This window comes from Poromitra crassiceps (assembly GCF_964638095.1).
Source record: "Poromitra crassiceps genome assembly, chromosome: 1".
NCBI classification, from domain to species: Eukaryota; Metazoa; Chordata; class Actinopteri; order Beryciformes; family Melamphaidae; genus Poromitra; species Poromitra crassiceps.
The window spans coordinates 110,541,424-110,553,748 of NC_139623.1; the positions used below are offsets into that span (position 1 = coordinate 110,541,424).

Here is a 12,325-nt window from a genome sequence, read left to right on the forward strand (position 1 = left end):
ATTGCATCATATTTATGTCTGTTCTCCTCCCGTTTTCCCAGTGCGTGCTGTTGTAGAGAGAAGGCGAGTCCTAGCTCTCTACTTGTTGCTCCGCAGGCAACGAGCCCCTAGATCAGTGTTTCTCAAAAGATTTCAGACCAAGGACCACTTAAACCTATGAAAGAAACTCGGGGACCACCTAACTCCCAAAACATCCCCAAAAACAATAGGCCTACTTCAACAAATTACATGCTAATTAAATAACAAATAGCAGTACAATTAATCAAATTTTTGGCTTGCCACAATTATGAAAACAGCAAGATAACCGATATAAAAAATATATGTAATTTATTTTAGTTAGTCCATTTACCTTTTTTTTTTTTTTTTTTTACATTTAATTCTCCTGTTCAGTTCAAATATATTCAAAGTTCAAAGAAAGTTTTTTCAAGTTCAATAAATGCACAATGTTGCCAAAGTCAAATAGGCTATCTTTTGCCATCTTCAAGTTGCATTCAGTGATGTTTTTGTGTTCAAATAAGTGTTAAATGGCTCTATATTCTGACAGCAATCACTGAAATAGAGTGTTTGGTCAGTAACTTGGAACTCCCAACCCATAACCGTAAGTCGTATAGAGTCAGTGGTGGTGACGTTGGATTCGGGGTAAAGAAATACATAGTCCTTTACAGGCATCGTGATGTGACCTTGAGTTTCCCAGAAAATGTAAACATTTCTCTGATTGGATAGTGGGAGGTAAAAAAAAAGAGGAAAAAAATAGAAATCGACTCGCGGACCACTAGGGGGCGTGGCTGCCCGCGGACCACTGACAACTGTTTGAGAAACACTGCCCTAGATGGAGCCGCTCCCCCTCTCCAACTGCTCTCTCTCTCTCTCTTTTCACACTTCCAAAGGGGCAATCAACAATGTAAATAAACCTTATTTTACTTTGAAATTGGTTTTATTTGACGAATGTCCGGTTTCGGAGTTCCTGTCTGCCCTGATCTGATCTGTTCAGCTTGACAGAGTCGCTCACGGGCGCACAAAAATAGAAATCGAGGCTATCCTGTGTGCCCTGAGCGTCCGTGGAGCTGCGCGCAATTCGGTGTGGACTGACAGATCTGTTAACATGGTGTCCTAATGAAAACTGGCTGCGCACAAGGTCGCGCCGCGCAGCTTACGTGCAGGAGACGCTTGCGGTGTGATTTCAGGGTAAGAGGAGCCAGACTCTCTCTGGCAAGCGAGACTACTGATACGATTTTTGTCCCAGGGTCCCCCATCTGATAGGATTTTTGCTTTTAGATGTTTTATTACAAAAAGTGGATAAAAGCCATGACCAAAATATCATTCTGTCATTGTGTTACTTATGGATGGAATTATAGTGAAAATAAATTATTCCCTTTTCTTTTGCTGGGGACTTTGAGAACCACTGTGTTACAGTGTACAGCAGGGTGTATGCTGCATGCTATGTTCATAATGTGCTGTACGTTTTAACATTTACATTAGCCTTACAGTATGTGCAAAATGTCTATGTTTCAAAACGGTTGACTGACTGATTTACAGCATTTTAATTTGAATTAAAGTCCGGCTGAACGATAAAAGGAGAGAAAGATAAACAAACATACAGTACCATGATAGGCTACAAAGTGTGTGTGCGTGCGTGCGTGTGTGTGTGTGTGTGTGTGTGTCTGTGCATGTGTGTGCGTGTGTGTGAGAGAGAGAGAGTGGAGTTGACAGCCAGTGTTTAGGGGCTGTTAGATTTAGTTAGTGTAGAGCTTAGTTACTGTAGCTCTGTGTGTGTGTGTGTGTGTGTGTGTGTGTGTGTGTGTGTGTGTGTGTGTGTGTGTGTGTGCGTGCGTGTGTGTGTGTGTGTGTGTGTGTGTGTGTGCGTGCGTGCGTGCGTGCGTGTGTGTGAAAGGAAAGACTGATCAAAGTCTACCAAAGATGATCTAGTATTTGCCATTTGGACTCCATCATTGTGCAACAACAACATGTCAGAGTAAATATAGTAAGAGCTGCTGATATTATAGGATCAGTACACATGCTGTGTCTTTGCATCCTCTGGTCAAATGTTATACAGTAAATATTATGATAAAGCTCTTCTCAGCTTGATTGCCTATTGCAGTTTCTGAATGGCTTTGTGGACCTAAATAGAAGTGCCGGTTTTGTTTTTATTAAAACAATTATCCATTATATTCTATTATTATATTATTATATTATTATTCATACGCTTGTCCGAAGCGCTATATTTTGGAGGCAAATAATTTCCAGTTAAGTCTTTCACTAAAAATATATTGAGGATTAAGTCCTAAAATGAAAGTATTCACATTTATTGGGATATCTATATCTCATAATCTGTTTCAATGTTGTGCTATTACCTATCTTGTAAGAATGGATGCCCTTTTTTCAGATTGTGTTTATCAATGACAATTTTCAAATATACAGTGCAAAGAAAACCTTTGTCTAGAGGTTTCCCATGGGACATTTTATTGTTACACAACTTTGCCTGATTTTGCATTCTAGCTGCAAAACAACACAACTGTAGCTTATGAAAAGGACATTAATGTAAATTTATAGTGTGACTTCATCTATCCATCCATCCATTTTCTCTAGCTGCTTATTCCTATTCAGGGTCTGGATATATCCAGTATTTCGATGACTGTCAGTTAGTGTTAATTTTGACAGCTGTTTTTTTATTTAGTCTTAGTCTTAGTCGCGTGTTAAATGTCCTTGTTAGTCTTTGTCATATTTAGTCAACCTCATCCTGTTTTTATTTAGTCAAGTTTTAGTCGACTAAAAGTTTGAGCACTTTAATCTCAGCTTAGTCAAATAAAACCATAAGTATTTTAGTCTAGTTTTAGTCAACGAAAACTGTTCACATTTTAGTCTAGTTTTAGTCAATGAAAACTGTTGAATCTGCTGATGCGCTTGCACTAGTAACGGTAATTCGAAGCAGTGTTGGCAACTCTTTCCCAGGGAAAGTAGCTAATGCTGACCCTGCCCACCCGGGCCAGTGCCGGCATGCGGCGGTAGCAACGACAAGTGGACCGTATTTACAGTCCCTGCTCAGCCTGCAGCTGAGGGGAGAATGGAGGGAGGCTGGCTGTGCTGTGTGGAAAGCACTCAGACTTCTCTGGATATAACAGACAAGCAAGTCGCTGTACATTTTGGGAACACAATGCCTCATACACATATAGATAAGACACTTTGCTAAGACTGGGCGGGTTCTGTTGTAACTACCGCAAATGTTTTTTGTCGTCTAATTTTAAATTTAGTCATAGTCTTAGTCCTGTGTCAAATGTTGTTAGTTTTTATCATATTTAGTCAACCTCATCGTCTTTTTGTTTAGTCAAGTTTTAGTCGACTAAAAGTTTGAGGATTTTAGTCTCGTCTTAGTCTTGGGGAAAAATGTAGTCGACCAACATTTTTCGTCGTAGTTTTCGTCTACGAAATTAACACTACTGTCAGTTCACTCACCCTGGCGGTCTGGAGACCAGCAGACCGTCAGTTCACTCACCCTGGCAGTCTGGAGACCATCCCAGCAGATACAGAGGTGAGTCCGTCACTGATAGTAAAGGGCAGAGCTCCCGTCTTTAACAAGGCCACCACCAACTCCACCAGCATCAGACCCATGAAGAAAGGAGTGGCCTGTACACAGAGGAAACATGACTCAAACTGTGAAAACAAGACACTGTTGCTTTTAACAGTCATGTTGAGCTGGAACATTTGATTTGGCCTGCGAGTAAAAGTGACGCAGAGCTTTCATGTTGTGATGCACGATGTTTGTTGCACTCCATAAGGCTGAAGCAACACTGTATAAGTCACAAGTAAAAAAAAAACAGTCAACAATCGACTGTACTTTACTTAAGCATGCATAGATTGTTTTTACGGCGTTGCCACAGACTGCGGCCCAGCCATCTAGAACAGGGTTTGTCTGTATGCATGCCTGTTTGTCTGTCTAACTGTCCACACAAAAGTAGACCAATCACAACTCACCCTGCTACTGTACGTGCCCGATGCACCACACCGGGTGGGCGTCAAACAGCACAAAAGTCAAAGGAGGCACAGCCAGCAGAAATGTACAAATAAGCATGTGAAAAAATTATAATCTATATATCTTATTTTCATGCAAAGGCCATGTAATTGGCTCATCATAACTCGCATTCCAGGAATATATCGCTATTCACAATGTCCCGGCCGTGGCACATGGCTCTTTCCTGGCCGGCGGTCGGCTCTCCCTCCCCGGCCGGGAAGCAGCTCTCTGCCCGGGGGGGGGAAACCACGAGCCGGTTCCCTGCTCTGGAGCTGCTGCACTGTAAACTGGATTTACATTATACGGTATACTGTTTTGTAACATAGACTGTTATTGAAATGTGCCTGGTAAGTATACGTCACGATACGGAAGTTATATACTCTCGGCAATGTTTCAGCTGCACTTCAAGCAATCACCATGGAAGTGAAAAGATTGTATAACAACGAGCCAACTACACATTTCCCCACATCCACATTGCATCCAACAACGCTGTGAAGCCACGCTGTTATTAGACCCTGTGTCTCGTTGTGGTTGTAGTTGTTTTGTTTTTGTTTGTTTTTTTCAGTTCGCTGTATGTTTTTATACCTTTCTACTTTCTGATGAAACAATATGAAAGAAAACTAACAACATTCTATTCATAAGTAAGAACGAATTACAACCATTGAAAAACTCACATGTATTTACTAGTTAGTTACCACGAAACCATGGTAACCAGAGCCACTGACCAAACAATCGGCGACAACAGGCCTCTATTCCTAACTCTGCTAGAAGCATGTAATAACCTCTTAATGGGTCTGTCAAACATGGAACAAATTAGTGAGGGACGGGGTTAGCAAAAAGGTCAAGACTGTGACTTTGGCAGCACGTCGGCCATGTTGGCTAGCTTTAGCTGAAGGCACTAGTTGACCAAGCGACTGCAATCACAACCTGGACACACATGGCCCCACCAGCAGAGAGAGAGAGGGGGGGGGGTGGAGCCTGGACACACATGGCCCCACCAGCAGAGAGAGAGAGGGGGGGGGGGGTGGAGCCTGGACACACATGGCCCCACCAGCAGAGAGAGAGGGGGGGGGGGGTGGAGCCTGGACACACATGGCCCCACCAGCAGAGAGAGAGAGGGGGGGGGGGGGGGGGGGTGGAGCCTGGACACACATGGCCCCACCAGCAGAGAGAGAGGGGGGGGGGGTGGAGCCTGGACACACATGGCCCCACCAGCAGAGAGAGAGAGAGGGGGGGGTGGAGCCTGGACACACATGGCCCCACCAGCAGAGAGAGAGGGGGGGGGTGGAGCCTGGACACACATGGCCCCACCAGCAGAGAGAGAGAGAGGGGGGGGGTGGAGCCTGGACACACATGGCCCCACCAGCAGAGAGAGAGGGGGGGGGTGGAGCCTGGACACACATGGCCCCACCAGCAGAGAGAGAGGGGGGGGGGGGGTGGAGCCTGGACACACATGGCCCCACCAGCAGAGAGAGAGGGGGGGGGGGGGTGGAGCCTGGACACACATGGCCCCACCAGCAGAGAGAGAGAGGGGGGGGGGGTGGAGCCTGGACACACATGGCCCCACCAGCAGAGAGAGAGAGAGGGGGGGGGGGGGGTGGAGCCTGGACACACATGGCCCCACCAGCAGAGAGAGAGAGGGGGGGGGGGGGGTGGAGCCTGGACACACATGGCCCCACCAGCAGAGAGAGAGAGAGAGGGGGGGGGTGGAGCCTGGACACACATGGCCCCACCAGCAGAGAGAGAGAGGGGGGGGGGGGTGGAGCCTGGACACACATGGCCCCACCAGCAGAGAGAGAGAGAGGGGGGGGTGGAGCCTGGACACACATGGCCCCACCAGCAGAGAGAGAGAGGGGGGGGGGGGGTGGAGCCTGGACACACATGGCCCCACCAGCAGAGAGAGAGGGGGGGGTGGAGCCTGGACACACATGGCCCCACCAGCAGAGAGAGAGGGGGGGGGGGTGGAGCCTGGACACACATGGCCCCACCAGCAGAGAGAGAGAGGGGGGGGGGGGTGGAGCCTGGACACACATGGCCCCACCAGCAGAGAGAGAGAGGGGGGGGGGGTGGAGCCTGGACACACATGGCCCCACCAGCAGAGAGAGAGGGGGGGGTGGAGCCTGGACACACATGGCCCCACCAGCAGAGAGAGAGAGGGGGGGGGGGGTGGAGCCTGGACACACATGGCCCCACCAGCAGAGAGAGAGAGGGGGGGGGGGTGGAGCCTGGACACACATGGCCCCACCAGCAGAGAGAGAGGGGGGGGGGGGGGGGGTGGAGCCTGGACACACATGGCCCCACCAGCAGAGAGAGAGGGGGGGGGGGGGTGGAGCCTGGACACACATGGCCCCACCAGCAGAGAGAGAGAGGGGGGGGGGGGGGTGGAGCCTGGACACACATGGCCCCACCAGCAGAGAGAGAGGGGGGGGGGGGGGGTGGAGCCTGGACACACATGGCCCCACCAGCAGAGAGAGAGGGGGGGGGGGGTGGAGCCTGGACACACATGGCCCCACCAGCAGAGAGAGAGGGGGGGGGGGGGTGGAGCCTGGACACACATGGCCCCACCAGCAGAGAGAGAGGGGGGGGGGGGGGGGTGCAGGGTGTGACGAGACCGCAGAGGAACACATCTGCAGGTGGGGGGAGGAGAAGGAAGTGTGTGGAGGTGCATGGAAGTGGACACGCACACACATGCAGGTGGGCAATGTGTATGTGTGTGTGTGTGTGTGTGTGTGTGTGTGTGTGTGTGTGTGTGTGTGTGTGTGAGGCGAGAGCACCACCAGGGACCTGCGATCACACGCAATGCTCCCAACATCTGGCAGCAGACTGGAGAGCTGCAGCTAACAAATGGGCTGGGAGCGCAGGCCGCCCTCCTCCAAAGCCACTGAGAGAGAGATTATCATTCTGGACGCCAGAGCCCCACGCTGCCTCTTCTCTCTCTGTCCTGTCCCGCAGAGAGTTTTACCTCCAAAGCCCCACGCTGCCTCTTCTCTCTCTGTCCTGTCCCGCAGAGAGTTTTACCTCCAAAGCCCCACGCTGCCTCTTCTCTCTCTGTCCTGTCCCGCAGAGAGTTGTACCTCCAAAGCCCCACGCTCCCTCCTCTCTCTCTGTCCTGTCCCGCAGAGAGTTTTACCTCCAAAGCCCCACGCTCCCTCCTCTCTCTCTGTCCTGTCCCGCAGAGTTTTACCTCCAAAGCCCCACGCTGCCTCTTCTCTCTCTGTCCTGTCCCGCAGAGGGTTTTACCTCCAAAGCCCCACGCTCCCTCCTCTCTCTCTGTCCTGTCCCACAGAGAGTTGTACCTCCAAAGCCCCACGCTGCCTCTTCTCTCTCTGTCCTGTCCCGCAGAGAGTTGTACCTCCAAAGCCCCACGCTCCCTCCTCTCTCTCTGTCCTGTCCCGCAGAGAGTTTTACCTCCAAAGCCCCACGCTCCCTCTTCTCTCTCTGTCCTGTCCCGCAGAGAGTTTTACCTCCAAAGCCCCACGCTGCCTCTTCTCTCTCTGTCCTGTCCCGCAGAGGGTTTTACCTCCAAAGCCCCACGCTGCCTCTTCTCTCTCTGTCCTGTCCCGCAGAGAGTTGTACCTCCAAAGCCCCACGCTCCCTCCTCTCTCTCTGTCCTGTCCCGCAGAGAGTTTTACCTCCAAAGCCCCACGCTCCCTCTTCTCTCTCTGTCCTGTCCCGCAGAGAGTTTTACCTCCAAAGCCCCACGCTGCCTCTTCTCTCTCTGTCCTGTCCCGCAGAGGGTTTTACCTCCAAAGCCCCACGCTCCCTCCTCTCTCTCTGTCCTGTCCCACAGAGAGTTTTACCTCCAAAGCCCCACGCTGCCTCTTCTCTCTCTGTCCTGTCCCGCAGAGAGTTTTACCTCCAAAGCCCCACGCTCCCTCCTCTCTCTCTGTCCTGTCCCGCAGAGTTTTACCTCCAAAGCCCCACGCTGCCTCTTCTCTCTCTGTCCTGTCCCGCAGAGAGTTTTACCTCCAAAGCCCCACGCTGCCTCTTCTCTCTCTGTCCTGTCCCGCAGAGAGTTGTACCTCCAAAGCCCCACGCTGCCTCTTCTCTCTCTGTCCTGTCCCGCAGAGAGTTGTACCTCCAAAGCCCCACGCTCCCTCCTCTCTCTCTGTCCTGTCCCGCAGAGAGTTTTACCTCCAAAGCCCCACGCTGCCTCCTCTCTCTCTCTGTCCTGTCCCGCAGAGGGTTTTACCTCCAAAGCCCCACGCTCCCTCCTCTCTCTCTGTCCTGTCCCGCAGAGGGTTTTACCTCCAAAGCCCCACGCTCCCTCCTCTCTCTCTGTCCTGTCCCGCAGAGAGTTTTACCTCCAAAGCCCCACGCTCCCTCCTCTCTCTCTGTCCTGTCCCGCAGAGTTTTACCTCCAAAGCCCCACGCTGCCTCTTCTCTCTCTGTCCTGTCCCGCAGAGAGTTTTACCTCCAAAGCCCCACGCTGCCTCTTCTCTCTCTGTCCTGTCCCGCAGAGAGTTTTACCTCCAAAGCCCCACGCTGCCTCTTCTCTCTCTGTCCTGTCCTGCAGAGTTTTACCTCCAAAGCCCCACGCTCCCTCCTCTCTCTCTGTCCTGTCCCGCAGAGAGTTTTACCTCCAAAGCCCCACGCTGCCTCCTCTCTCTCTCTGTCCTGTCCCGCAGAGGGTTTTACCTCCAAAGCCCCACGCTCCCTCCTCTCTCTCTGTCCTGTCCCACAGAGAGTTTTACCTCCAAAGCCCCACGCTCCCTCCTCTCTCTCTGTCCTGTCCCGCAGAGAGTTTTACCTCCAAAGCCCCACGCTGCCTCCTCTCTCTCTGTCCTGTCCCGCAGAGTTTTACCTCCAAAGCCCCACGCTCCCTCCTCTCTCTCTGTCCTGTCCCGCAGAGAGTTTTACCTCCAAAGGCCCGCGCTCCTGACAGCTCGGGACAGACTTATTCAGCAGGGCAGGTTCTCATGCTGTGAAAGGAGAGGTGGCAGAGTTTTTTTTTTTACATTACTGTTGTGCATATAGTCACCCCCCAAAGGCATCGGTCCACGTAAAGACTAAACTTCTGGAGTTGAACTTCTGTGTTTACTTTTTAAAGCACCCCAAGTTTCAGACTTAAAGTCATTTCAATGTATAAAAAATGAGGGGAAAAAAGGGACTTTTAACTGAGATTTTCTAAAATGATACAGTAAAAATGAAAAAAGCCTGATGTTGGGTTAATATGCAGTCAGGGTTGTCCTGAATTCAAAAATATTGCTCGTCGTCTTGATTTTTATGTTCTCTTTCCCCTTTGGGTTAAGGTGGTCTGAAGTCTGTTTCAACTATTTCTTTTCCTGTGTTTTTATCATTTGTCCAATTAAAATAACACAAACACAATCACTTTTATTAGGCGCAGCATGACATTCTTCTCAGAATAATCACACTAAAGAAAGCTTATTGGAGGCTGCAGCATGCTTGGAGCTTATGTGGATTGTTTGTTGTGGCATCAAATAATTTTATGCTTTTATTTTTTTCTGAACTTCGACCTTACATGGAAAATGACATTTGCGGACCAGATGTCTGTGTTTTCCCAAACTGCCTTTTTATAGGGTCATGGATGAGTGATCTTGGCTGAAACTATGTAGGCTGACAATCCACTTTTATCCCTGCTGTCTGAAAAATATTATGTTTGTATTCAAATCAGTGAAGAGCTGACAAGCCTGGCGCCAATCTGCAAACTCATAAAACAAAAACAACAACATTAGAAAATTGGGATTTTCGCACTAATTGGGATCACACAACAAATTCACCAAATGATTGATGACACCTGACAAAGTGTAAACAGTGCAGAGTCACCGCAGACCTGACACACCCATGCAAATTTGAGCACAGTAAAGCCCTGCAACAATAACACTAACTTGTTTAATTAGATGTTTGGTACTGAATTATGAGGACTCCTGCTGTGTGGGTAATTGTGCTTTTTCTCCTGATGTGCCCCATAAAGTGTGGCTTTATAACAAACATGTGTTGCTGTGATGCTGCCTGGTAAGCCTTCATCAGACATTTGCCACAATAAAGGATAAGTATATAAATGGACAGTAGGTCTATGTGGTAGAAGCAACACTTTTTATTTTCACATGCGTTTCCAATTGTGCATGAAGGTGCGGGTCAGCTGGGGCAACTGAGATCTATAGCCCTGAGTGTCTGGCTGTCTGTGTGTGAACAGGTTAAGCTAACCCTGGGGCAGTTGCATAAAAGATATAGCTTCAACGTATATTTCCTACAAGCTACCTGGGTTGTTTCTGTCTCTAAAGACTCTGGACCCTATCTTGGTACAGGCGAGGCGATATCCCCTATTTAGCTTGCGCACCAATTTTCATCCGAAGTCTGTGCTGGTGATAATATTTTTCCCGGGTTAGAGCCCAGCCGTCACAGCACTCAACAGCGCCACTCTGGTCGAAAACTGGGTAAAAAATAATATCACCAGCACACACTTCGGATGAAAAGAGGCATTTATGAGCAGCGTCGAGCTTTCTAACCCCGACGTCGAGAGAAGCAATGGCTAGAACTTTCCTTACCCTGCTAGCCGGGGCGCTTCTCGCTCATACTGAGCATTAGCGCCCGGGGACCCACGTAGCATTTCCAATCAGAGCAGTGCGCCGCTCTCACGTCTAGGTCTTAAAAGAAGCCTTACCTGAGTTTACTTGAAGTAAAGACGCTATCCGATGCTTAACATCCTCTTCTTCTAAATAACAGATGTCGCCGCTTCCAACTTGTTGCATAAAATCCACTTTTATGTTGTTGATATAAAAAAATCATTGATGCAATACCATTCAGGAAGTGTGGGGGGCAGTAGTGTAAACACAGTGCGTCGCTGTCCGTACTGCCCCCCCCCCCCCACCACACACACACACACACACACACACTTCCTGAATGGTATTGCATCAATTATTTTTTTATATCAACAACATAAAAGTGGATTTTATGCAACAAGTTGGAAGCGGCGACATCTGTTATTTAGAAGAAGAGGATGTTGTGCATCGGATAGCGTCTTTACTTCAAGTTTCTGGCTCAGGTAAGGATTATTTTAAGACCTAGACGTGAGAGCGGCGCACTGGTCTGATTGGAAATGATACGTGGGTCCCCGGGCGCTAATGCTCAGTATGAGCGAGAACGAGAAGCGCCCGGCTACGAGGGTAAGAACTTTCCTAAACTAATTTATGCAACTCTAATAGACTAATCTAATCTAATCCTGAGAATCTAAGGCCATAGATAAGATCAACGACGTAGTTTTAAACTGCTTTCTGCAACTGGCCCCTGCAGTACCCTAGGTCGTCAGCCTTTATCCAGGGTTAGGTAGCTTAACCCAGTGGTTCTCAAATGGGGGTCCGCGGACCCCCAGGGGTCCGTGGCATTTTGCCAGGGTTCCGCGAAAAGTTTTCAGGTAAAAAAAATATTATATAAATATATATATATATATATATATATATATATATATATATATATATATATATATATATATATATATATATAAAAAAAGCTACATGTTACTTATTCCTTCTCAAACTACTTCCTACATGGTGCTAGTCTATCAAAATATCTTGGCTGTCATTGATTGTGTTGCATATTGGACAAAAGCGTCTGCTAAATGACGTAATGTAAATGTAATGTAATAAAAAATATGTACAGGTATATATATTTTTTTTTGCAAAATCTTCATAGTTCAACAAAAATAGTTTATGCTTTAAATCTAAAAGGGTTCATGGAATACATTCTAATAACAGACCTATCAAATTAAAAGTCAAGCACGTTACTGTGGAAACAATTAAGCTTAGCCCAAAATCACAAATCAGAATGAGGGGGTCCCCGGTATATTTTCTATCTTGTAAGGGGTCCTTGGCTGAAAAACATTTGAGAACCTCTGGCTTAACCAGACCAAAAATGTGTTGTGTGAAAAGCCGATGGGAGGCATACGTCTTGCAGAACAAACGATCTTTGTTAGTTTAGGGGGGAAAATGCGGCTACTACTCTACCCACCTGCTGTACATACTGCGGGACGTCGTCCACTTGCTGAAAGGATGATTCATTCGGGGTGACCATGTAGAACAGGGCCCTCACCCCCCTGGACACCGAGCCGGGGTTCACTGCTTCAGCCATAGCGCCTGCCTGCCTGCCTGCCTTCCTTCCCGCACCAGGTGAGTCTGTGTGGGCTGGGAAAGTGTTTGGACAGTCCGTGCCCTCGCGATGCAACTTACAACTAAGGTAACTGAGGTCAGCTGCAAAAAGTAAGCGTCTGCGTCTGCCAACTGATTAAGTCTACTCCAAGGAGTCGGAGATAACAGTCGGACCACAGAGGAATGCTGGACGGACTATTAGTATTTATTGTTT

The 12,325-nt window shown here is 48.6% G+C and overlaps 1 protein-coding gene across 1 annotated transcript in view; it reads right to left on the bottom strand.

Moving 5' to 3' along the window:
* Positions 1–12,094, bottom strand: part of agmo (alkylglycerol monooxygenase) — a gene marked incomplete at both ends in the record, with an annotated part of 116,014 nt that extends 103,920 nt beyond the window's left edge. Inside the window, 2 exons of the mRNA XM_083632527.1 lie at positions 3,491–3,621; positions 11,975–12,094. Coding sequence (XP_083488653.1) covers positions 3,491–3,621; positions 11,975–12,094 — 251 coding nt within the window. The remainder of the gene's footprint in view (positions 1–3,490; positions 3,622–11,974) is intronic.
* Positions 12,095–12,325: the final 231 nt, after the last annotated feature.